The sequence below is a fragment of the Mus musculus genome, chromosome 12, assembly GCF_000001635.26.
Source record: "Mus musculus strain C57BL/6J chromosome 12, GRCm38.p6 C57BL/6J".
NCBI lineage: Eukaryota > Metazoa > Chordata > Mammalia > Rodentia > Muridae > Mus > Mus musculus.
The window spans coordinates 80,092,241-80,118,562 of record NC_000078.6 but is presented as its reverse complement, the minus strand read 5'-3'; the positions used below and the strand labels follow the sequence as shown (position 1 = coordinate 80,118,562).

At 48.1% G+C, this 26,322-nt stretch overlaps 2 protein-coding genes across 2 annotated transcripts; both read left to right on the top strand.

Moving 5' to 3' along the window:
• Window positions 1–1,143: 1,143 nt before the first annotated feature.
• Window positions 1,144–4,983, top strand: Gm52006 (predicted gene, 52006). The gene is made up of 3 exons (XM_030247048.1): window positions 1,144–1,166; window positions 2,384–2,952; window positions 3,941–4,983. Exons 1-3 carry the CDS (start codon window positions 1,144–1,146, stop codon window positions 4,018–4,020), a joined length of 672 nt encoding a protein of 223 aa, XP_030102908.1. The 3' UTR covers window positions 4,021–4,983.
• A 566-nt stretch (window positions 4,984–5,549) lies between these two features.
• Zfp36l1 (zinc finger protein 36, C3H type-like 1) lies at window positions 5,550–10,803 on the top strand. The gene is made up of 2 exons (NM_007564.5): window positions 5,550–5,744; window positions 8,015–10,803. Exons 1-2 carry the CDS (start codon window positions 5,688–5,690, stop codon window positions 8,972–8,974), a joined length of 1,017 nt encoding a protein of 338 aa, NP_031590.1. The 5' UTR covers window positions 5,550–5,687; the 3' UTR covers window positions 8,975–10,803.
• Window positions 10,804–26,322: the final 15,519 nt, after the last annotated feature.

Below are 26,322 nucleotides of genomic sequence, written 5' to 3'. Positions count from 1 at the left end.
CCCTCAAGTCTTGATAGAAAGTTAATAATAACCCAGTTAAAAATGTGCTAAAGACTTGAATAGAGACTGCACATGTCTAAAGAGACGGGGCGTTGTTATAGGAGAAATGTGAGTTATGTTGTAATGAGAAAGGTGGGCATAGAGGCTCAAAGCTGGAATCCTAACACTTGGGAAGCTGAGGCAGGAGACATGCCTTGAGTCTAAGGCCAGCTGGAGTTGCTTTAGTCAGTTCTAGACCAGTGTGGGTTATAGTGAGACCTTTTCTCCACCCAATCCAATCCAGATGTGATGGGACAGCACAGCACACCTAGTAGAATGATTAAAGTAAAAATGATAACTTACGTACTGACGCTGTAAAGCAACTGGAGACTCATGAATACACATGCTAGAGATGCAAAACTGCGAAATCTACTTTGTACAATGGCTTGGTAGAGCTGTGTGTGGCGGTGCATGCCTTTAATCTCTACACCTGGGATGCTAAGGCAGGTGGGTATCTGTCAGTTCCAGGATAGCTAGGGTTATGTGGAGGCTCTGTTTCAAAAACAAAATAAAAGGCTTAGTAGTTTAAATTTTAATTTAATGTACAATGACCATATGGCCCTAGAAATCTCTATTTACCCTAGGGCTGTAAGAGCTATGCTCACACACAAATGTGTGTATGAACATCTATTGCAGCTCTATTTCCAGTCCAAATGTCCCATAGGTTCATGGTAGGCAAACTATTATATACTTATGTACCAGGAAGCTATTTGTCAGTAGCAGGGAATGAGCTATCAATATATGCAACATGGATAAATTTTAAAGGCATTATGCTGTGAAGTATTTATATGTTGTTTGGCTTTATTTATATGGCATTCTAGAAAAGACACTATTATTGCGATTGAGAACATATCAGTGGCTACCAGGGATTAAGGATGGAGCAACGTGTGACCACAAAGGGACACACCCAGGTAGTCTTTTGAGGGTTGGTGAAACTGCTGTGGGTGATGGAACTGTGCTGATTCTTCAGTGCATCTGTTCTTAATGCTCATAAATACATATATCAAAGATCACTTTTATTGTACCAAAAAGCAAAACAGCTCTAAGAAGGACCATGAACTATCAAACTGAAACTACTCAAGGAAACAAACATTCCATGAACACATGCTCCAGAGGAGACACTGTTGGTGAGGTAGGTGTGTAGCCAAGAATGTTTCCCATAGGAAGTGATGTTTGAGCTAGGTTCAAAATAATTACAAACTTTCTTGGGCATAGTCCTGGCACCTGGTGAAGTTAAAAGGCCATCCTTAGTTATCACTTTAGTTTGAGGCCAGTCTGGGTTACATAAAACTGTGTCAAAAATGAAAAAAAAAAAGTAGCCAGGTGTGGTGGTGCAAACTTTTAATCTCAGCACTTGGGAGGCAGAGGCAGGAGTGTTTCTGTGAGTTTGAGGCAAGCTGGTTTATACAGTAAGTTCCAAAACAACCAGAGCTTCTACACGAAGTAGAGACCCTGTCTTAACAAAACAAAACAAAACCCAAACCTTGGGGCAGCGACTTCAGACAGAATTTGCATGTGCAAAGGCCCAGGGTAGGAGGAAGATGACTTAATTTCCTTTAAATAAGAGCACAAAAGAATGTCCTGGGGGCGTGGATGTAATAGTGAAAAGTCGAAGGCCGTGCAGTGAGCAGAGGGGTTTGTTCTCCTCCCGCCCAGGCAAGTGGGTACAACCCAGGGAAGAGTTTCCAACTTCTCTTCTGGGATCGGAAACAATTAACCTAAGAATGGAGGTTTAAATACCCAACTTAAGGTCCCAGCAAGATATTTTCTCTCCGCTAGAAGCAGGATTGGACTTGCAGTAGCCTAGGAGATGGCCTTGTATCTTCACTTCTAAAGGACTCAGACCCCAGGCCATGTTTCATTTACCATAAAATCTAGACTGCCCTGTCCTAGGCGGCACTGCACTGGTTCTGGGGGACCATGACAGCTGAATGATACTCTGAGGGGCTTAGGTCTTGGACACACGGGAGACAGGTTCCTACCTCTATTCGGTGACCCCTGCATCTACTGTTTGTAGAAACACTCGTGGCAATCATCAGAATATTCCGAAAAGTTACACAACAGGTTCCCGTGCCACATCCTAACCCACTTCCCTGGCTCACTTGAATACACAAGTTTGAGGCCAGCCTAGGCAACTTAGCAAGACCTTGTGTCAATAATAAATAAAAACAAATCACAGCTAGAAGACAGAACCAATACTCGAATCCCGAACTGCTCAACGCCAGTGCCCTGGGTTCATCCTTAGAGGGTCTGAATCACTGTGCCTGGCGTCAACAATCCTGACAGGTAACCCAGGTAGCTTCAGGGCTTCAATCAGCCAATTCTCTTTTTACCTTTAACCCAGGGAAATCGAGGCCACCCTCAGGGCTCAGGTAGCAAAGGACCGGGAAGGGTCAGATTTCAATCCGAAGCCTTTGGGAGATTTCGCAAATGACCAGGAGCCTAGGAGGAAACGCAACCCCTCTAGGCGCTCTGAGGCGTCGCCTGGCGCCATTGACCGGTTCCGCCGTCTGGGGGGAGGGGGGATGCGGGCGACCCCGCGCCGCAAGCTTCCCCCTCAACAAGGTCGACTGCTTCGGCTCGGCTTTGGCGGACGCACACCGTCGTCTCCGCGTCTCCGGGCCTCCCGAGGACTTTCACTTTCCCGAGTCGCCCAACCTCGCGGCCCCGCCCCCCACCCCGAATACCTGCGTAGCGGAGGACGCGCGAACCGGAAGTCGGCGGCAGAGCGGCGCTTCCCCCCCACCCCCTGGCCGGAAGCGGCTACGCAGGTGGAGACGGCGGCCTGTGCAAGCTCCGGACGCTCGGGAGGCCTAGGCTTGAGTCCCGTGAGCTTCGCGGCTGGGCCGGGTACCTGCGGCCACCTGCGGATCACAGGCCCGCGCGCTGGCGGCCGCCTGTCCCGGACGCAGGGTTAGCGAAGGGTTAAGGAGCGCTGCCCCCCCTCCCCGGAAAGTCCCCTAAATGACGTCGCAACCCGACAATTAGAACGAAAAAAAAAGAGTTTAATTATAGAGACGGCTGTGGGATCAGGGACAAACCTGGGCGGGCGGGTAAACAAGCCGGGAGCGCGCCGCCCGCGGAGCCCGCGCCTCGGGGAGCGGGGGAGGGGCGGCCCGGGGGATCTGGGAAGGCGTAGGAAATTCGAGGAATCACACCCCCCCTTTTGAGAAAAAAAAAAAAAACAACAAAATTATTTAAGCAGCTCGGGGTGTCCAAGACCGCTCGGTCGCCTCAGGGACAGCACCACCCAGCGAGGTCGCCCCTCCCCGGCCAGGGTTCCCCCCTGCAGCTGAGCTTCGCAAACACTCGGGAGTTTAGAGCAGCCCGGAGGGTGATGCGGACTGAAAAGCCGAAATAACTTCACATCAGGACTCCGTCTAACCTTGTGGGTTTTAACGCACCCTGCTCTGTCCTGAAATCTGGAACTCATTACCTCATCATCGAGAAACTGCACGAAATCCGCGGCACACACACCAACCCCCCCCTGGAGCTGGGGAGGGGAAGGAGCAAACATCCCTTTAAAAAGAAACCTACACACCCGAATGATTTAAATTAAGGTGGATGGAAGTTATTTCCCTTCCTGGCGCTTGCCAGATTTCAAGAAAAGATGAAAAATGAGAGCGGGGGAGGGAAGGCACAGCAGCAGCAGCAAAACCCGGGGCAGCAGCCGTGTTAAAAAATGGGGGGGGGGGGCATCAACTCAAGTCACTGGAGAGGAGTCAAGCAGAGACCCCGCGGGGAATTAACGTTAGGTTCGTGGGCTGCAGTAAAAGTCGTGTTTCGCAAAGTTGAAAGAAAAAAAATTGTTTCTAAAACAGTTGTGATTTGGAAGGTTTCCCTGGGTTTGCCCAGAGGCTGGCGATAAATAAAAGTTTTGTTTTTTTTTTTTTTCTTAAAGTGTGCGTGTGTGTAAGGGGTGGTGCGCCTCGAACGCTCTGCTCCGCCCGCTCCGTCCTTTCCAGAGAAACGTACTCGTAATGGGGTGACCTAATTACATCGCAATGGAACTCGCTGGTAGCCACTCGGAGCACCGGGTTTCATAACAGACCCGGCGGCCTCGAATGCTGGGAAGAAACGTGCGAGGCCTGGGCGGTGCGGCCCGCGATTTCCGCCCGGGTCTCCACTGCAGCACGCGAGCCGGTGCGGGTGGGAGGCAGCCAGACCTAATAGTAAATAAACACATAGTTCGTGGTTTTAAAGGGCGGTGTAATTCATTGAAGGCCACTGAGTTCCGTGGGTCTTATTGCTTGGTACCCCCAAACCGGGCATAGTGACAAGCCATATGTTCCGTTCGCGTGGGGGCGGGAGAGCAGCAAGAAGTGTCGCTTCCCCCACCTCTACCTTCCTTCTTACCAAAGTAACTTTTTCCCCCCTTGTTTTTAACATTCGGGGATGTGTGGAGGAGGCAGCCCGAATTCAAAGCGCGCGTGGAAAGTGACTTGTTGCTCTTTTATTTTCAGGGGGTGCCCTTGAAAGTCTGGACTTTTCTGCTGTAGCAAGTTTAAAGATCGGTTATGTGAACAAAGCGCCCCATCTAGGTCTGAAAGAATTCTGCCCAGGCAGTGGTGCCCCCACCATACCGGGAAAACGCAGGCTGCCGGCCCAGCACGCGTGGACCCCGCGCTGCGCGCAAAATCTTACTGCTCTCGCCCCCTCCAGCCTAGGCTCTCCTGGAGAAAAAGTTTTCTCTGGTCATCCCTACTTCTTTTGCTCACTGATGGGAAACAACAAACATAAAACTCTTGACTCGAACATTTGGGGTGCTCCGCATTCCTAAACTCCTCGCCCAGCTCATTTTGCGATGGGCAGCCGGGTGTGGACAGGGAAGTCAGGGGAAGGTAAGTCGTGCGGGCACTTGGAGAAGTTTCAAGGGACACTAGCTCAAGATGGAAACCGCAGCCCTGGCCCGCTCAAGACCAGCTCCAGCGCCTGCTAGGAAGAAAAAAAAAAAAAAAAAAGACAGGGGGGAGAGGGAGGGAGGAGGGGGGGGAGAGAGAGAGAGAGAGAGAGAGAGAGAGAGAGAGAGAGAGAGAGAGAGGAGAGTCGAGCCCGCCTTCCAACTCTTAAAAAAAAAAACCAACAAACACAACAACTCGAACTCCGAAGGGGGTGGAATGAGTGATGTCACAGAGCCGAGCAGCGAGGTTGACAAAGGGTGGGCGCCCCTCCCCCTCTGCCGGGCTCGGCCCAGGGGAGGGGCGCCCCCGGAGCCCGCGGACTCGAAACTTTTCCTCTTTAAGAAAAAAAAGTTTTGCGCCGCTCCGAGTGCTTTTTTTTTTTTTTTTTTTCCGCCTTCTTTCCTCGTCTCCCTCCCCCTTCTTCCTTTTGAAAGTTTCTTTCCTCCCCCTTTACCCCTCCCTCCCTCTTGACCGCATGGCTGATTCAACCTCAGTGTCAATCAACTTTTTTTCCGCCTCCTCTTCTTCATTTAAATACGTTTAAAGCTCCTCCTTCCACCCCCCCCAACCCACCAAATCTTATAAATTGGGCTTTGCGCGCCGCAGCCCGGGAGAGTCAGAAAGGCGAGGGGCGCCGGGAGCAGGCGTGTGGGACTCCTGACCGGAGAGCCGGAGGCTGCGCCTTCCCCGCACCGGGACCTTCACGACACACCAGATCCTAGTCCTTGCCCCGTGCGAACGCCCACGATGACCACCACCCTCGTGTCCGCCACCATTTTTGACTTGAGCGAAGTTTTATGCAAGGTAAAGCAGGGCGGAGCGTTGGCTTTTTGAAAGTTTCTCTTGTGCTCCAAGAAACTCTAAAAAGTTTGGGTCTCGGGGACGTGAAGGAGTTTCACTGCTTGCGTTTCCCTCCATGGTGAAGGAATTTGTTTATGTCCTCCTCGCACTTAAGTTTCAGGTCCCAGGTGGGGTTCTGTGAATCCGGGGAGCAAAGTTCTGGGCGACTGCTCCAGTTTGCGGGGCAAGGAGGTGCGGAAGAGTGGTTAGGTTTGGGACGAATTTTGAAGGATTCTTTTCTGCATGGTGCACCTCCGGAGCTGGGCTAAGCGGGTGGGCTCGGCTTCGCAGTGTGCGCCTTGGGTTTCCTGTACCCGCTGGAGATGTTCGAGGTTACCCAACACCTTTTGCTAGGGGTCTCTAGGAAAAGCGAGGTCTCAGGGCGGTATCTGACTGGGAGAATTTTCCTGTCTGTTTTGGGGAGCTAAGAGATAATGCGACGAAGAAAGAGGCCGACTTAAGGTTCAAAAAGATGTAGGCAAAGCGACTTTGTAGTGGAGTTTGTCCGCCCCAGCTGGGCTAGGTTCCCGCTGCGGGAGCTGGTCGATCGTGCTGCAAACTTGGGGCTGAAACTGTTTGCTTACCTGGGTTGTGAGGCACTACGGTTCGTTGACTAAGGAATAGGGGAACAAAATGCTGCCAGACCTCAAGTTCCCGCCAGTTAGGATTTAAGAGGGCCAAAATGGGGCAGTTTGCCAGTCAGGTTTTTGAAAAACAAAACAGAAAAAAACTTTTAAAACCGTAATGTTCCAGGAGTGCGATTGAAATAACTCCGTGAATGTTGTTAATTTTTTGCCCGCTCTACTTCCCCCAACCCCCCAATTTGAAAGGATGAAGCTGCTAGGCTACTTTTAATTGCTGAACTGTTTTTGCCTTCCCTTAAACACGTCGGGTCATGTTGCTCTCTTCCTAGCTCGCTGCTCCTGTCGGTGCAGCTGCCAAGGCCCCGGGGCTGCAGGGTTGGGGTGCAGGGCCGTGCTGGAGTTGAAGAGCAACATCAAAAACTTTGCATTTTCGGCTTCTTTCCCTCCCTGCGTTTTTCCAAGTCTGTTTGCCCTGGCGGCAGCCTGAGCTAGCCAACTCCATCCTGGGCCCCGCTGCCCCGCTCTTTGATCTATTTCTCTTTCTTTTGCCCCCTCCCCCCGCAGGACTTTTTAAATGAACCTCATTGTTGGAAGCGGCTCTCCTCTGGGTTCCTGTAATCCGCTCGGTGGGGTGGTTGCGGTTACAGGGTTACCGATTCCCGATCCCCTGCTGCGGATCCTAAGGGACTAACTTTAGAATTTGCACAATGACACACACCCACATGTGTCAGGGGCCTGGAGATAACTTTCAAGTCTCCCACCCCCACTCTTTTCTAAATCTTAGGTAGTTTGGGCAGGTGACTAGGGCTTGTGGCAGCCTCTGTCCTTGCTCACTCACACACCCCCGCCCCCAATTGACTGAGTCGGGGAGTGTGAGCGTGCTGGTGCTTTCCTTCTCGTCTGCAGCTTTGGTTCAAGATTAAACACTGGTGCTCTTATCCAGAGCTCTCTCGCAGCCAGGAAACCAAGTGCAAAGGCATCTTCCTAGTGAAGGGGGTGGAGAATGCTGGGAGAAAATCCCTCCCAGGGTGTGGGATACCTACCCTTCCCGAACCTTGTGTTTTCAGACACTATATCCCTCTACCCACATCCCAGACTAGGCCCTTCCACAAGCAAGGAAAAAGCACAGTTTGAAAACCTGTTGCCAAAGGAAGGGCACACTTGTGGAAGAGGAAATGGTGGAGAGTGTGGGGCCAGATTTTGTGGGGGTGGGGGTGGCGGGGGGGGGGGGGCGGGTAAGCAGGGACTGATTGAGAGAGGATTTGGCTCATCCTTCCAAACTTCTAAACTAGGTTTACCTGATTCTTTTAGGGGGAGGGAAATGAAAAGGGACTGTCTTGTGTGAAAGGCTCTCTGAGTTGAGGAATGTATAAACGGGGCCCGGATTTTAGAGGGGGGAAAATTAGCTTTAGGGACAGGAGGAAGCTACATATCGGGTCAGCACGGGGCGGGATGAATACATAACTTTTTCTTCCACACACGGCAGGATTTTGCGGTTTCTTATGAGCAGTGCCAAAATAAATCCAGGTGGCTCCTTTTAGAGAGACTGGCCTATCAGATGGAGAGGTGCTGTCCTTTGTGGACACCATGCCCTGGCCTCGTGGATGTCCTCAGTCACTCATCCGTCCCTTTCTTTCCCTCCCCTCCCAGGGTAACAAGATGCTCAACTACAGCACTCCCAGCGCTGGGGGCTGCCTGCTGGACAGGAAGGCAGTGGGCACCCCTGCTGGCGGGGGCTTCCCTCGCAGGCACTCGGTCACTCTGCCCAGCTCCAAGTTCCATCAGAACCAGCTTCTCAGCAGCCTTAAGGGTGAGCCGGCCCCGTCCCTGAGCTCACGCGACAGCCGCTTTCGAGACCGCTCTTTCTCCGAAGGGGGCGAGCGGCTGCTGCCCACCCAGAAGCAGCCTGGGAGCGGCCAGGTCAACTCCAGCCGCTACAAGACGGAGCTGTGCCGTCCCTTCGAAGAAAACGGTGCCTGTAAGTACGGGGACAAGTGCCAGTTCGCGCATGGCATCCACGAGCTCCGCAGCCTGACCCGCCACCCCAAGTACAAGACGGAGCTGTGCCGCACCTTCCACACCATCGGCTTTTGCCCGTACGGGCCCCGCTGCCACTTCATTCATAACGCCGAGGAGCGACGCGCCCTGGCGGGGGGCCGAGACCTCTCCGCTGACCGTCCCCGCCTCCAGCATAGCTTTAGCTTTGCTGGGTTTCCCAGTGCCGCTGCCACCGCCGCTGCCACGGGGCTGCTGGACAGCCCCACATCCATCACCCCACCCCCTATCCTGAGCGCCGATGACCTCTTGGGCTCACCTACTCTGCCCGATGGCACCAATAACCCCTTCGCCTTTTCCAGCCAGGAGCTGGCGAGCCTCTTTGCTCCTAGCATGGGGCTGCCTGGGGGAGGCTCCCCCACCACTTTCCTCTTCCGGCCCATGTCCGAATCCCCTCACATGTTTGACTCTCCCCCCAGCCCTCAGGATTCTCTCTCGGACCACGAGGGCTATCTGAGCAGCTCCAGCTCCAGCCACAGTGGCTCAGACTCCCCTACCTTGGACAACTCAAGACGCCTGCCCATTTTCAGCAGACTCTCCATCTCAGATGACTAAGCCAGGGTAGGGAGGGACCCCCCCCCATGCCTCCTTCACCTCTCCACCCCATCTCTTCCCTTCACCTCCCCACCCCCTAACTTTCCCTCAAACCCCACATTGATACATTTAAGCTCAGCCCCTTTCCCAGAACAACCTTGGTATGTTACCCTCCCCCCACATAAGGACAAGTCAATTTGTTGGTAGCTTCTGGCTTGAAACCCTCTCCCTCCATTTCATAGCCCACTTAACCACGCATAACAGAGTTCCATCTTTTGTCAGTAGATGCCTTTTTTTACCCCCCCCCACCCCCCCCGGCTTAAGCCTTAAGTGCCAAATCACAAAAGAAAAAAAGCAGTAACCGTTTACAGAAGCAACTTAGTGCCTTGTAATCTAACTTTGTCACTGTGACTACATTACCTCTTCAACGCCAGGGGGCACCCGTGGGCCTCCCAGAGCCTCTGCCCGTGGGGTTGGGGGTGGGGGTGGGGTGACCCGCAACCAGCAGCTCCCCCAGCTGGCCACACAAGTGCACCTTTCTTTCGGTCTCCCGCACACTCTTCCTCTTCCTTATAGTTACTCACCTCCCTCAGAGAGTTGTTGCTGGACTTGGGGTTTTTTTGGGGGGAGGGGTCTATTTTGACTTTCAAAACCTTTTACTTCCCAGCCCGAACCCCTGTTGACTAATCTTGCCTGGGTTTGTGTAGGTCTCCAGGGACAAAGGTTGAACAAGTTGGACGAAGGTTTTGACATAAGTGGGACTTCGTGATTTAATTTCTTTCTTTCTTTTCTTTTTTTTTTAAGTGGGGAGGAAGGGGAAACTAGATGGACTATGAGAGACTTGATTTTGGTGCTAAAGTTCCCCAATTCATATGTGACATCTTAAAAATGACAACAAATGAGAGAAAAGCTAAAAACAACAAAAAAAAACATGTAAGGGGTGAGCAGTTAATGGTCTGCATTCCACATACAATATCTGTGTAAAACGATTTCCTGTAGAAGTAGCTTTAATGGATTTTGCTCTAGAATACCTTAGGTCTACCTTAGAGCCCCCACACAATGCTTTTTTCCCTGGGTTTAAACTTCATCTAACTTTCAGAAATTGGAGAGCAAAAATGTTGCTTATCACTGCACATCAATATAAAAAAGCTTATTTAACTTATCAAAACGTATTTATTGCCAAACTATGCTTTTTTTGTTAATTTTGTTCATATTTATCGGGATGACAAATCCATAGAATATATTCTTTTATGTTAAATTATGATCTTCATATTAATCTTAAAATTTTGTGACGTGTCTTTCCTTTTTTCCACAGTTTTAATATATTATTCTTCAACAACATTTTTGTAACTTTACACTTTTTTTGGTTATTTTATTTTAAAAAAATGAAAAATTAATTTAAAAAAATGCAAAAAACTGTTGGATTATTTATTTTAGAAATTCTCCCCTTTGTGTTGGACTGCAAATTGAGTTTCTTTCTCCTTAGGCCTTTCACAGGTAGGACTGAGAATGTATGTATAAGTTCTGTGACAGTACAGAAGGAAAACCACCATTTTATGTATAGCTTCTAAAAGGGAAAACAAAAAAAGAGAAAAACCCTTTGAATTCCATGTGCCCATCTCAAGACATTCCGCTCGCAGATTTGTGGTTCTGGATTCCAGGTTGGAGTTTTCCAATGTTGACATAAACAACTGGCGCACACACATAAAGATGAATGTAATTATTATTCCTCTTGCTGGTCACTACCGTCGCTTTCTATTTCTCTTTCTTTGTGTGAATTTATTTAAAAGAAAAAAAAAACTTTTTGTAACGACTATTTGCAGTTTAAAAATCAATAAACCCCGTTTTTCAAGAAATGATTTGTCTATAGGTTTTTCCTTGGTCTGACACTCCTTGGGGCAACGAGGTGGCTGGTCTTTCATCTTTAAAGCTAAACCCATAACTCTGGATGTTGATGCCTTAAGGTCACTCAGCTTGGGTGGGGCGGAGGTATTTTTTATTTTTATTTATTTTATTTATTTTTTTTTTTTTTTTTAGCAAAGGAGCCTGCAGAGAGCAGGTCCAGGGTATCCTTGCTGACCTGTGTGACCTTGGCTACTGTAGGGAGCTGTGACAGGATCATCCAGTCTTCCCACTATGAACTTCCTTTGGGGGATGGTCAGGGTGCTACTGATAAAGTACATAGCCCATGCTGCACTTGCTGGCTTACATTGACTGTGTCAAGGGCTCATAGGTATTGGTCTCATAGGCATTAACCTAGTCAAGGTCCTAGCCTCAGTACACCCCTGAACCGGTATGAGGAAGCACTGCCTGCCTGCAGAGGAGCCACCAGGATGGGAAAGGGCAGTCTGCACCTGGATTTGACTGCAGGGCTGGAAAGGGAAGATGGAGGTTAACATAGACTGTATAGGAAGTCAGTAGTTCCCATCAAGGGAGGTGGTAGGCCAGTTGTGGCGCAAGAGTTGCTGGAGGAGGCTGAGGCAGGAGGATCCTGAGACAGACAGCCAGGATCAGGGAGCCCCTGGAAAGTGATTTTTTTCCCCCTCTCTCTTTGGAATTTTGGATTTTTCAGTTTCTCTGCAGCCCTGGCTGTCCTGGAACTTTCTCTGTAGACCAGGCTGGCCTCAAACTTAAGAGATCCACTTGCCTCTGCCTACTGAGTGCTGGGGTTAAAGGCATGTGTCACCAGGACCCTGCTGGAAAGTGATTCTTTTAAAGGAGTAGGGTCTGGGAGAATTGAGTCCTGGGGAGGGCAGAGATATTTGAGCCCTTGGCTTCTTACAGTTAGCGAGTTTTAAGGGTTGAGCCATCTTCACCTTTATACCACTGTCCTCCATAGATCTGCTGCAGACAGTGTTCAATACCGCATGAATTACCAGTATTCTCTGGACATTTCAAGAGTTACTTGGTTTACCAAGCTTACTGCTTGTCAGGCATGTGAGGTAGAAATATGGGGACTCATTTCTTCTCCAGGACGGGCTGATTGATACAGGAAGAAAAGAGGCAGCCCTGGAGCTTGAGATGAACCCAGGCTTTTCATTTCTTAAGAGGGAAAATTAACTGTGTGGTGTGAATGTGTGTGTGTGTGTGTGTGTGTGTGTGTGTAATAGAGTGTGAGTGTGTGGTGTGAGTCTGGTGTGCGTGTGTGTGTGGTCTGAGAGTGAGTGTGTGTGTGGTGTGAGTCTGGTGTGTGAGTGTGTGTGTGTAATAGAGTGTGAGTGTGTGGTGTGAGTCTGGTGTGTGTGTATGTGGTCTGAGAGTGTGAGTGTGTGGTGTGAGTGGTGTGTTGAGTGTGTGTGTGTGTAATAGAGTGTGAGTGTGTGGTGTGAGTCTGGTGTGTGTGTATGTGGTCTGAGAGTGTGAGTGTGTGTGTGGTGTGAGTCTGGTGTGTGAATGTGTGTGTGTGTGTGTAATAGAGTGTGAGTGTGTGGTGTGAGTCTGGTGTGTGTGTGTATGTGGTCTGAGAGTGTGAGTGTGTGTGTGGTGTGAGTCTGGTGCGTGAGTGTGTGTGTGTGTGTGTAATAGAGTGTGAGTGTGTGGTGTGAGTCTGGTGTGTGTGTGTGTGTGTGTGTGTGTGTGTGTGTGTGTGTGTAAGCATGTGTTTGGGTGGTAGTGATGATCTTCCATTTTGATTAAAAGCAAAGACAATTAGTCCATCGCCTTGAACTCATTCACTTTAGCCAGAGAGCCTGTGGTGGACATTTAATTCTGCCTTTCATGACATCATAAGTAGGGTTCAGACGGGTCTTGCAGCCACCCTGACGATCTTCTTTTGAGGTCAGTGTTTGGAGTTAGATAACAAGGGAATGTATTGAATCCAGAAGGCCCTGGAAGGGTGAAAAGGCCAAGGGAGGCTCCATGTTACCTGGGGAAGCTGACTGTTTGTAGACCCTCACTCCAAATCCCATCTAAGTGTTTCCCCGAGGAGCTCAAAGCTTCAGTTTGTCCAGACCGGTGGCTTGGATTCCTACCATCTAGAACTGAATTGGAAGAGATGAGCCTGAAACTACTTAGGAAAGGAAGCAACAGCCTTTCAGCCCCATTATGTCCCACTATGTTAGAAAGGTCCTTGGCAATGGCCCTAAGCACCAGGCTACCCGGACATCCAGGAAATGTGGTTTCACAGCTGGCAGGATAAGACCTGCAGTAGGAGCTGAAGGTATGGCCCACACAAGGGGATCTGTGGCCCTAAAGACTAGGTCCTGCTCTGGGTACAAGGTCTTCTTTCCTACCCCTGCTCAGGACCTGGGTTATCTCCGGCTTATACAAGATCTCCTTTGTGTGGACACAGCCTCAGGGGTGCTGGCTCTGCTGGCCTTCCTTTGGAGCAGCTCAAAGCGATGAGCTGTTTGGGCCATTGACCTCCTCCTCCTCCCCCCCTCCTCCTCTTCCTCCTCCACCTCCTCCTCTTCCTCTTCCTCCTCCTTTTCTTTGACAAGGTCTCACTATGTATTTTTAGCTAACCTGTAACTCACTATGTAGATCAGGTTGGCCTTTCCTGATCTTAATGCCTCTTCATCAAGAGGAAGTAAGGGCCTGCTGGGCTTCAGGAATGTAATTGAATCACAAATCCCTAGCACTTTAGTAGATAGCTTTGTGTGTGTGTGTGTGTGATGGCAGAAGAACGAGCCAGGGCACCAAGAAGGAAAGGAGCTGTCTGTCTTCCTTCCTTCCTTCCTTCCTTCCTTCCTTCCTTCCTTCCTTCCTTCCTTTCTTTCTTTCTTTCTTTCTTTCTTTCTTTCTTTCTTTCTTTCTTTCTTAAAAGGTGTCTGTGTGCATGAGGGCCACACTGTGCATGTGGACGTCAGAGGACAACTTGTGGGCGTTGGTTCTTCCCTTCCACCATGTGGGGTCCTTCAGTTCATCAGGTTTGCCCACTGCGCCATCTCAGCAAGCCGAACCACCAGTCTAAAGGGTTACTGTGACGATTAAAGACCTTAGAGTATTAACTCAGATGCTCAGACTGATGGCACGGAGGAAGCGCCGCAGAACCCCAGTTACATTTTGTTGCTGGGATAAAACACCCTGATAGAAAGGCAATTTAGGGAGGAAGGATTTGTCTTAGCTCACGGTTCTGGGATATCATCCTTTACAGCAGGGAAACCTCTAAGACAGCAGGGAACTTAAAACCTAGTCACAGCACAGCCACAGTCGAGAGCAGAGAGAGATGAATACATACATGCTTAGTGTTCAGCTAGCTTTTTCTACTGTTACACTGCCAGGATTCCCAACCAGGGAATCGTGCCTCTCACCTTCAGCCTGGGTCTTCTGGTATCAGTTAAGGCCCTCTAGACAATCTCTCATAGACATGCCTGCAGGCCAAGCCATCTAGACAATCTCTCTCCTAGACTCCTCTCCCCTGGGCTTCTAGGTTGTATCAAGTTGACAAACTGACCATCACATATAGCCCTTTGCATGGGAGAAGTGTGAAAGTCTCAGGACCTGAACTCAGGCTCATTAGCAATGTCATGGCATATGATCGCTGTCCTATGGAGTATCATAAGCTGGTACACTAAAGTCACTGGGCACAGTCCCTGGCACGCTGTAATAACAGATTACCAGGGTCAGTTCCTGTCTCCCTCACCCTTGGTGGTGAGCTGCAGAAGCTGAGAGGCACCCGCTGTATTGGATGACTCTGCACACACCTTCCCCCCCCCCCCCCGGGGTCATGAGCTCATGGCCCAGGAAGCTCTCTGGATTGGCATGTTTGGAGGAGGGTGCTGGGAGGAGGGAGCAGGCCATCCCCTTGGACTTTCCCCTTTCTGCCTGCTGAGAGGTGGCTTCTGTTAATGATCAACAGACCAAAGGGTGCCCTGGGTGCCCCAGGGAGTTGGCTCAGAGCCCTTCTTCCCCCGGGGTCTCCCACCCCTGCACGTAGCCAAGCATTTAATCATGTCTGGCTGGCTTGACTGGAATGCTACCTGAGTTCAGGGGGTGAGGTGGCAGGGAGGTCAGCAAGGCTCCTGTTGCCTGCTGGCTGCCTTGCAGATGCTCCCAGGCGGAGGTCTACAGGTACAGAGAGCTGGGAACAGGGCAAGCACCTTTGGCCTGTTCCCAAGGTCAGGTCAGCTCCGGGGCTTCCACTCTTTGATGGGTACTGCTTGGGTAAGGGACACCTGGCCTGCAGGTCTGCATTGCTTTTTGGAGGAGTCCCAAATGGGCACATCTTAGCGCCTATCTGAGAAACTAGTCTCTGGAGAGAAAGCAGGGGGCTGCTTGGGAATTGCTGCTGATCAGCGGATGAGGGTATCTCTTCCTTGTGTAGCCTGTTTGTACTTGTTGTGAAATGTTGGCAAAGCCTTGGTCTCAAGTTACAGGGCTATGAGTGACGGCCATACCTGTGCTATCAGCTTGTCGTGCAACAAAAATAAATATTGGCCAAACCTAGTGCAGTTTTCTCCCTACCTGGATTCTCTCTCTCTCTCTCTCTCTCTCTCTCTCTCTCTCTCTCTCTCTCTCTCTCTGTGTGTGTGTGTGTTTTGTTTGCTTTTGTTTGTTTGAACCAGGGTTTCTTTCTGTATCCCCCCGCTGTTTTGGAACTTGCTCTATAGACCAGGCTAGCCTTGAACTCAAGAGATCGTCCAGGTAAATGGAAGGGGAAAGAGAGTGACCACAGTGGGCAGATTTTATTTCTTCTATCCCCAGAACTGCAAGCAGGGAAGGAGCTGCTTCTGGGGTTAAAAGAACCTGGGTTCAAGTTACTCTTCAGCCTCAGGGTCACTGTGTGGCCTTAAGACACAAGGTTAGAAAGCAATTTAGGGCCCAGTTTTCTGCATCTGCAGAATAAGATGATTCCAGTGATGATGATGTTATTAACCACACCTGCTTCAATGGGCCACCATCCACACAGCAGATGTATAACAAGAACAAATGATAATACACAGCGTAGATGAATTGCACAAAGCTGAGGGAGGAAGTCAGATGCAAGTGAGCACACGTAGGGGCTGAGAATATAGCTCAGTTGGGACAGTGAGTGCTAGCCTTGAATACATGAAGCCCTGGGTTGGAGCTCCCAGGCATTGTATAACCAGGCATGATGGGGGCACACCTGCAACCCCATCTTTGGATACATAACAAGTTTGAGGTCAGCAGGGGCTGCAAGAGACCCCAAGTTAAAAAAGAAAGAAAAAAGTGCATACAGCATGAGTTGGAGACCAGGCAAAACTGGTCTCTTATGAGACAATAAAATCCACTGAGCTGTGGTCTGAAGACATGAGTACTTTATTGTATTTAAATTATACTTCAAAACAAAAAAAGGAGGGGGGCTGGAGTGACATCTGTGAGGTTAAGAGCACTGGCTGCTCTTGCAGAGGACCTGAATTCAATTCCCAGCACCCTTGTGGTGGCTCACAACCATTGGTAACCCCAGTTCTGTTGGATCCAACAGCTATGCACATGGTACACATACATGCATATAGGCAAAACTTTCATGCATGTAAAATAAAATAAATCTAAACAAAGTTATAATTCAAAACAAAAATCTTGTAAGTTTGGTGTGAGGGTTAAATAGTATGCATAAGTAAATAAAAGAATGGATGGATGAATGAATGAATGAATGAATTCAGTACCAAGCTATAGGAAACTAATAAATTGTGGCTATTTTGGTAAAAACAACAGATACAAGATGTTGGTAGCTCTGTGGTCCCCCCTCCCTTTATAGGAGGAAGACATTGGCTAAGAGTAGGAGAGTGACCTGGCTGGAGAGGGGGATTTGAAATCCCCCGCCCATCCTGTGTTCCTCTATAGGAGCACTGACAGCGATGTGGGAGCAAGGGAGAAGAATAATTAGTAAATGCAAGCATCCATAGCAGAAATTAATTTTCCTCTTGGCAGATTCAAAATAAATCTCCTGTAGCTACTTGGTACCTGTCATGATTCATAGGAAGGGCAAAAGGAGGCCAAGCTCGGGGTGAAGAGAGGAGAGCTTTGGTTCTTGGGTGAGCCAGCTCTGGGGAGCCACTGTCCTAGAGGTCACCCATATGAGGTGCTTGCCTGCAGGGCTTGCCCAGTCCTTTGCTAGGACTGATGAGGCTGTGGGGCCTTAGGAGTCTCCCTGGCTTAGATGAGACTTGGTCCTGTCTTCTCTGGCCCTCAGGCTTAAACGTGCACGGAGACCTCTTCATCCCATCTGATCTCCCTCTGAAATGATTAAATAGCCATTTCCATCCTTTGCAGCTAGATCCTGAGACGGATGTCTAGCTTAGCCGCTAGATCTAGCCACGGCAGGGTTCAGGAATCACTGTTTCAGGGCTAACCCCTTCTGTGGACTGTGTCCCAAAAATCAACCTTAGTGCTTGGGGAGGAGCCCAAGGCCTGGGGACAGACAGCAGAGAGGAACATAAGGTATCCCCACCTGGGGTTTTGCCCATGTCTCAGATGAGCTGTGGCATGGCTGGTCGCGGTGTGTGTCATATTTTCTTTCTCAGGAGGATGTTGGCTCATGAGGCAGGGCAGGACTCAGCTGATTCTTCTCATCAGCCGCCAGTGTTGCGGGCTCTCTGAAACTCAAGGCCTCACCTCATGGAGCTAATGTCTTCTTTGCTGGTGCCCTTCTGAAAGATATGGTACATACCTAATTTTTAAAATCATTTATTTTTACTTTATGTGCATCAGTGTTTTTGCTGCATGCATGTCTGAGTGACAGCATAGATTCCCCTGAAACTGGAGTTACAGACAGTTGTGAGCTGCCATGTGGGTGCTAGAATTGAACCTGGGTGTCCTCTGGAAGAGCAGTCAGTGCTCTTAACCACTGAGCCATCTCTCCAACCCCTATGCTTCATAATTGTCAAGCTGTATTCCCACAGTCCTCCTCCACCAAAAGTTACTCTTGCTAAAGTAGGGATGAAAGGGGGAGAAAGATCAGGTTCTTAGGAATCCTTCCAACAGTGCTGCTCAGGGAGAGAAGATGAAGGAGGCCGTACAGAATCAGCATAGCCACCACAGCCATGGCTCAGGGCTCCCTCGTACCCCACTCCCATGGCTGCTAGCTGGGTTGGGGATGACAGCACTCTCTGACTTGGTCATTGATGAAAGAAGTCCTGTTTCCCCAAGCCACTCTCTTCCTTTTTTCTTGACTTCCTTCTATCCAGATCGGAGGCAGGGGGATAGCAGAGCAGTTGGACTTAGGTAAAACTTGAAATATTTTTTGGTATCTGGATGGTCTTTGATCCTTGCTTCTCTCTCACATACTACAGTATCTTCCAGAGGGGTTGGGAGCAGAGAATGCCTCTTGTCACACTGAAGATGTCACCCAGGCTAGAAATAATGCATATCAAATACACACAAGGATTCCTCGGGGGAAGGGATACACGTTCTAGGAAAGTTTATACTGGTTTGGTGCCCAGAAGAAGAGGTCGGGGCACTAGGTTTTCTCTTACTATGCATGCACCACATGGCCCTGGAGAGTTGGAGACCTACCCTGGAGAGAGGCAAATATGGGAGTTACAGTGGTGGAACTACTGAACCTTTACACCCTGGTTTGGGACATGGAGGGAGCCAGACCTGTCCCAGCCATCACTGGTTGGATCTTGGAGGGTCACTTTCTCTTTCCAGATCTCTTTGTCTTTGTCTATGAAATGCTGGAGTTGAACTAAAAAAAAGGCCTTTTAAAGATTCCATGAATATCTTAGAAAGCAAAATACACAGATTTTCCTTTTAGGAAAAGCCAAATTTCCTTCACCCGTGCTGAGGGCTGGGAAGCCAGCTGGGTGGGAGTTATAAAACCCTGGCTGGAGTTACAGAGGGAGTTGGTGGGACCTGCTGACATCAGCCGACTCACACAGTCAGGGGTTCTAGAGTTTGGCTGTGTGCACATCCTTTGATGGGGTGGTTGGAACCACTTTTATGAACTGTATATTGACAAAGAACATGTAAGTCAGCCCCTTGGCATGTTGTATTTTCCCAGACATGCCATTTTCAAACTAAAACACTGAAATGTAGGGTCTTATTTTAGGTACTTGCACACCCTGTCTGGGATGTGCAATCCTGTCTAGGAGCTGAACTGACTGGCTTCTCTGACATTTGAAGTACAAGTTACTGAAGGCTAAAGTCTCAGGGAGGTGGATTTCGCTTCAGCCCATGGATATTTTTTTTTTAACAAGCTGACCGTCAGGGGCAGTGAGTTTCCTCTTGGTGGTGACAGTCAGACAAAGCTAGGTGAGGTGGTATTCGGTACGCCAGTCCAGGCAGGAGCTCTGCAGAATGACTTCTGAATGTACACCCAAAGCAACCTCCCGGCTTCACTGCCACGTGGACTTGTTATTTTAATGCTTATAACTTTATGAAAGTGCAGAACCTTTGAGGGAGGCAGGTATCTGGAATTCCTTACAGCTCTGCTTCTGGCGCAGATTCTCGACACACACCCAGTGAATGGCATTTTCATTAGTTGAGGCTTCTCTAGGAACCCATCCTTTGCAGGGATTTGATCCTTCCACTGTCTAGCCATGGATGTTTCGGGGAGCTGCAGTGTCCAGAAGTTCCTGAGTTGTAGAACTTGCCTAAGGAATGGGGCATGAGGCCTGTGGCTGGCTCTGTGTCCCTGAGTGAGTCACTCAAGCTCTTTGACTCTCAGTTGCTCCATTGGTGAGAGGAGTTGTGGATTTTCTTCCTGCCCTTTCCAGTTGGACTACTTTATGAGTCAAGCACTCTGTGTTTGAGCTCAGTCCTCTGTTCTCAAGCTGTTTGTTCAACTCTGCTTTATTAGGGGTTCTAGGCCCATTAAAACAGCACAACACAAAACAAAACAAAAAACCAAGTAGCCTTGGGAAGCAGACAGTAAAAACAAGTGGAAACATATTACTGTATTCTTCATAACAAAGTGTAAGGATTACAACTGGACTTAAGGAAGTTGACTATTTTTATTTGTTTGTTTTGAGACAGAGTCTCTTTACAAAGCCCTGGCTGTCCTGGAATTCACCATGTAGACCAGGCTGGCTGGCTTCAAACTCACAGAGATCTACCTGTCTCTGTCTCCTGAAATCCTGAATGCTTTAATTGAATGCATGCACCTCCATGCCTGGTGAAAAATGGACTATGTAAAAAAAAAAAAACACACACACACATACACATACACACATACCCAGGTATAAATGAACTGTTAAGGATTTTTTTTTTCTGAGACAAGTTCTTATGTAGCCCAGGGTAACCTTGAATTTGCTATGTAACCAAGGCTTCTCTCTCCTGAGTACTGGGACGTGTACCAACGTATCTGGTTTATGCAGTGTTGGGGGAGTGAACCAGGGCTTGGTGAATATTAGGCAAGCATTCTACTTGAGCTTGTATCCTCAGCCCAACAAATTGTTGAAAGTGATATATGTCAACGGTGTGTGTCATATTTTCAGAACATTGAGCTGTAACAAAGGTAATATATTCCCTCACAACTCTCAGAGATTCCTTCTAGGACGTGTGTGTGGGTACCAAAACCTGAAGATGCTCAAGTCAAGTATATGAACTGGCTGATGCACCTAGCCTACAGCATCCTTTTATAGACTTTTTATTGGTCTGTCTTTCTTTCTTTCTTTCTTTCTTTCTTTCTTTCTTTCTTTCTTTCTTTCTTTCTTCCTTTCCTCTGTGGTACAGGGGGTGGAACTTGGAAATACTTGCCTGTGCGCGCTAGGCAAGCATTTGGCCACTGGCTGGCCTCTGTTTCCAGCCCTCTTTTTCATACTTTAAATCGTCTCTAGATGACTTATAATTCCGAATACAACACACATGCTAAGTAAATAGTTGTTACACTCTATTGTTTTGGGAGTCATGTCAAACAGAGTCTGTTCATGTTCAGTTCAAGGTCAATTAAAAATATTTTACATACATGATTGGTTGAACCTGAGGATTCAGAACTCAAGAATATATATAACCTACTATATATTTGTTTCATTTAAAAAATACTTTATATAAATGGAGTCTCTTCACTCTTCTTTCTGGGGGCTCAAGGAGATGTGAACCTGAATGAATCCATTTTATTTTCTATGAGAAATTTCAAGTAGTGACACTATTCCGACCACTTTCATTGCAGGGTTACCCTGCAGCTGGCACATGCTGAATCTGATATGACAAGAGGGCTCTTCTTCATTTTCAAATAACTTCTGTTGTTATGTACATATTCCCCTTTCCGAATACTTCCAGAAGAGGTCTCCTTGTCTGTGTCTTAAAAGTCACTTCACTGTCATCTTCACTAACAAAGAAGGCCGAATCACTTCTGTGATGAATTGGCCAGCATACAAGCAGGTATTGCTGTTGGGTTCAATTTTATGAAGTAGGCGTGTGGTTTGAAAAGTCATCCGAGGCTGGGTGTGGTAGTGGATGTCTGTAATCCTAGCATTTGAGAATCTGAGGCAGGAGGATTGATGTGAGTTTGAGGCCAACTTGGACTACATCATGAGTACTATGCCAGACGGGGTTACAGAATAAGACTCTGTCTCAAAAAAAAAAAAAAAAAAAAAAAGACAAGACAAGACAAGACAAGACAGAGTATGGTGGCAAATCTTCTTTGTCAACTGGACAGGGTGTGTTTATAAGGGTGCTTCCAGAAAGGCTTTTAAGCAAGGAGGAAACCCATCCTGAACGTGGGCGGCACCATTCCTGTGGCTGAGGATCTGGACTGAGTGAAAAGGAGAAGACAGACTGAGCACCCAGACATACCCCTCTCTGCTTCCTGGCTGAGGACGTTATGCCCAGCTGTCTCACACTCCTGCCCCACAGTTACAAAGCTCTTGTGTCCATGAATACTTTCCCCTCCGTGAAATACTGTACCCCAAACCGTGAAGTAAAATAAGAACCTTCCTTAAGTTGTTTTTGCCAAGTATTTTGTCACAGTGATGGAAAAATAACTAGTTTTAAATGGCATGGAACGTGATTCTCACTCTGAACAAGTTTACATTTTAGTTAGGAAGGTAGACACAGAACACGGTTTTAGGGATCGACGTCACTGGAGTGATAGGAGCAGAAGAAACCACAGACAGACAGACTCACACGCAGAAGGGTGGGCCCTGGGCGCTCCGACCGGGATGCCCGAGCAGCCTGGAAACTTGGTGCTTTTTTAAATTCACAGCTGAAAGAGGGGGTGGGTTAGCTAATCTTGGTAGGGGCTCCCTAGGGAGGCGGCCTCAGGCGGCAGTTATCTTGGAGGAGAAAGCTGTGGTTGTTACTTCTGTACACAGTTAATATCCCTTCCCTGAATGGGGGTGGGGGCGGGGGGACGGGCTTGCCATTCCAATGGATCTGAGACATTGGTGTCCTTGACGTGGCAGGGTTATACTTGCTCCCCAAAGAAACCATGAATTATACAGACTGTACTGTGTCCCTTAAATAACATTATATAGAGATTCAATGAATATAGACTGGGGGCAGTAATAGAGACAGTTCAGCTTATGATACCGTTAACTGCCTGGCATCATCAGTGCCAAGGAACCTAAGTAGGTATCAGCTGGCGACCTATCCTGACCTGGTTCTTATTGCTATGAGCCCCAGACTCAAAAACTAAAAGTGAGTGACCCCCCTCCCCTCCCCTACTACGAGCTCCCTGACTATCTCTATAGGTGTACATCGTATAGCACTCAAGACAGCTGGTATCAAGAGAAGAGAGCAGTGACAGAGAGGTATCAAGGTACTGCCTATGGGGTCAGGCCAGTTCATAGGCCCTTACAGTGTACTACTTTGTACATAACAGTTATAAAATTTGGCTCCAACTTTTATAAATACATATTTGTTTTTCTTTACAATAACTCAAGGGATAGGGATGTAGCTCAGTGGGAGAGGACTTGCCTGGGATGAACAAGGCTCTACCTTTGATTCTCTGCACTTCTTCAAAAGCTTCTATTTTCTGGTGTCTCTTGGGGGAAAAAAAATCAGTTATCTAGTCACAAAAGGCTCACAATTTGGAGTTGTCCATGTGAACCTATGACATTTCTATTTCTTTTAAGATGAGGCTTGCTCTACTCACTGTGATCCCCCAAACTCCTGAATGTATCCCTCAAATGACAAAGAACTATTTTTCTGGACTCTTATCTTTAGCCAAGTAAAATGAAGTGCCTAAGAGAACTGTGTGCTTTTTGAAAGAGGCAATAGAGCTGGGTGTGGTCGTATGTGCCTCTGATCCCTGAGCCCAGGAGGTAGGAGGAGAAGCAATAGGAGAATGAGGTTATCTTCAGCCACACTGGAAGTTTAAGGCCAGCCCAGACCACACAGAGAATCTGGTCTCAGAAAACATCAATCAACCAATCAATAAGCAGCAAACAAACAAACAAATAAAAAAGAGAAAGAGCTCAGTGGTTAAGAGCATTGGTTTCTTTTCAGGAGGACCAGGGTTCAATTTCCAGTACCAACATTGTGGCTGGCTCACAACTATCTATAACTCTACTCCCAGGGTATCCAGAAGTCTTTTCTGGCCTCTGTGGGCACCATAAGTGCATACACATACATACATGCGGGCAAAAGACCTATACATATAAAATAAATTAATTCAAAAAGAAAGAAAAATATAAAAATAAGACAAACAAAGAAGTCAACAAGAAAAAGCCCAATGCAGCATGCATTTGCCATAGGTGAGTCATTGAAGGTGTTTAGTAGTCTACAGCCTCTTTCATATGTGCAACATGCTTGGTTCTTAACAGAGAAATACCGTTTTAAGAGTGATCCTGATAGCTGAGATTTACCAAGGGCTAAAACACACCAGGTAACACTCAATCTTTGCAGTATTCCCTGCCTTGCAGATGAGGAAAATGACAGAGAGGTTAGCCAACATAACCAAGATCACACAGCTACTTAGGGACCCAGAGAGGGTTTGAATGAAAGCTGGCCAGCCAGATTTCAAATGTCATGCTCATTGTTGTAACCTCTGAGTCTCTAAGATAGACATCTCTGCATATATGTGTGCATTGTATGTGTGTGCTCTATGACTCCACTGGAATATAAGCCACTCGAGAGCCAGGTTCTGGTCCATTTAATCTCTGCCTATGCAGTGTGGTACCCAAAGAAGAGCTTGACCTGTGACTAGCACTCAGGAAATAACTTTGAATGGGTGTGTTGGCTAGAGAAACCTTTAGTTGCTGAACCTGAGCCTCTGAGTAGCTCAGCCTGCTGGGGGCTCAGGGTAGACATTTTGTCATTTGTAAGTAAGATGAAAAGGAGAGGAGTGTCACTTCAGTTTGCTACACATCTTTCTGTCCCAAGCCTAGTCCTTCCTCTTTTCTTTTCTTTTCTTTTCTTTTCTTTTCTTTTCTTTTCTTTTCTTTCCTTTCCTTTCCTTTCCTTTCCTTTCCTTTTCTTTCTTCCTTCCTTTCTTCCTTCCTTCCTTTCTCTCTCTCTCTTTCTCTCTCTCTCTCCTTCTTTTTTGACAGGGTTTCTCTGTGTCACCCTGGCTGTCCTCAGATTCAATATGTAGACCAGGCTGGTCTCAAACACAGATATTTACTCATCTGCCTCTGCCTCCAAAGTGCAGGGATTAAAGATACACGCCACCACTATCCCAGCCCTTTCTCTTTTCTAAGTCACTCCTCCTCCACCCTCTGGAGCTTGAGATGAGACATTTGGTGGGTTGGAAAGTGGAGGGAAGAAAACACTGTTTACAAAGCCATCTGGCCAAGGAAGTCATCCTTTCTATCATGTGATACGCCATGTAGGCTGTTTGTGCCTGGGGCAGTGGCCATGGGTTGGTGGGCAGCGTTTGTTCATTTGATTCCTGAATGGGGCAGAAGTAGTGGAAGGCTGTGGGAGGGGTTCAATGACGCAGTGGCTGTGGGTGAGAGCTTCTTTCTAGGGTCTGCTTGCTTTAGGTGTTTAGAGGAAAAGCTTGAGAAAAGGACTGGGGTTCGAATTTATTTGAGAGTTGATTCCAGGAAGCACCAATAGGTTTGGAGAGGCTGAGTCAGAGGAGAAGGTAACCAATAAAGAACCTCTTATCAAGACAGCCATGGACAGGGTGGCCCTGGGCCTTCGTGATGCTGAGAAGATCTGAAAACTGATGAAGGATGTATGCCTTAGACATAGAGTACATCAGGGGTAAGGTAAGGGAGCTGTGGTATTGATGGCCCATCTCCCTCAGTCATTGGTTGAAGGCTGCCTGGCACTTTTCGGCATCTATGAGGGTGGTGAGAACCCATGGACAGACATAGGGTCTGGCAATTAGAATTGGACAGATGTGGGGTTGGAATGATGGCTTAACATTTAAGAGCACTGGCCTTTCCTTCCAAAGAATCCAGGTTCAAATCCCAGCATCCATATTCCAGTTCACAACTATCTGTAATTTCGGGGGGGGGGTCTGACACATTCACACAGACATACATAGAGGCAGAACACCAATGCAAATAAATTAAAAAAAAAAGAATTGGACAGCTGTACACCAAAATGGTGTGAAGGAAGGGGTTGGGATCTGGGTCTGTGACTGCTTCTGTGCCCACTGTGTCAGCACAGGTTGGCATCGCCATTGGACTCCAGGGCTTTTGTAGAGGAGCTAACCCTGCCCTGAGACAGTTAGCTTTTGCTATATAATAGAATATCTCATCAAATTAGGACCTGAAATAACCATTTATTTAGCTTTCCATTCAGTGGACAACTTGAGCTGGGCTCAGCTGCACTCAGCTGGGCTTAATTGTGTTTCTGTGGTCAGAAGGCCAATGGCTGGGAGCTGTGGAATTTAAGACAGCCTCTGTGGGACAGCTCATCCCTGTTCACATGATCTTGCAGGCTAGCTGGGAATTGTTCTCAGGGTGGCCATGCACTCCAAGAGAGTGAGGGTGGGCAGGCAAGAGGTCTGGATTGCTGGACTTGGAACTGGCACACCACCTCCATCAACCTCTGTTGGCCAAAGTCACAAGGCAAGCCCAGAGTCATGGGGTAAGGAAAGAGTCCCCTTGATAGGAACAACTGCGAAGTCGTGTTCAGGAGGGCAAGTTCAGGAAGAGGAACACACATAGCTATTTTTGCAATAATCTACCATGGTCCATGCCCTTTGGCATCTTATGATCATGGGTAGACAATCAAAACCAGTGTGTGCTCTGCTATTTTAAACACAGGAGTCAGGAGCTCTCTGCCTCAAGGATGGGAAAGTATCTATCCTGTGTTACCTCCTTCCTGGCTACTTTTAGATCTCATCTCCTTGGGCTGCTTTAAGAGTGCAGTCATTTTTGATGGGTCGCATGCAATGTGTGTTTCCTGCAGCAGTGGCCTTGTGGACAGAGAGCAGAAAAGAGCTGAGTTATCTGAAGCTAGGTCAAGGATGGGCAATTTGTGTTTTGGCAACTTAATTTGTCGTCATTGCTTTTGACTGGATGTAGACCCTTCTGCATGCTAGGCACTCCACTATGGAAATCCAGCCTCCTTATCTTCAATGTTAAAGAAAGTCCCTCCCTTCCAAGACAGGAGGGATTTTTGGA

Coding starts and splice junctions, on each gene's coding strand:
- Gm52006 (XM_030247048.1), top strand. CDS start 1,144: ATGCTCCAGAGGAGACACTGTTG. Junction 1,167..2,383: donor CTCCAGAGGAGACACTGTTG/GTGAGGTAGGTG, acceptor CCTTTAACCCAG/GGAAATCGAGGCCACCCTCA. Junction 2,953..3,940: donor CCGCCTGTCCCGGACGCAGG/GTTAGCGAAGGG, acceptor TTTTTCTTAAAG/TGTGCGTGTGTGTAAGGGGT.
- Zfp36l1 (NM_007564.5), top strand. CDS start 5,688: ATGACCACCACCCTCGTGTCCGCCACCATTTTTGACTTGAGCGAAGTT. Junction 5,745..8,014: donor TGAGCGAAGTTTTATGCAAG/GTAAAGCAGGGC, acceptor CTCCCCTCCCAG/GGTAACAAGATGCTCAACTA.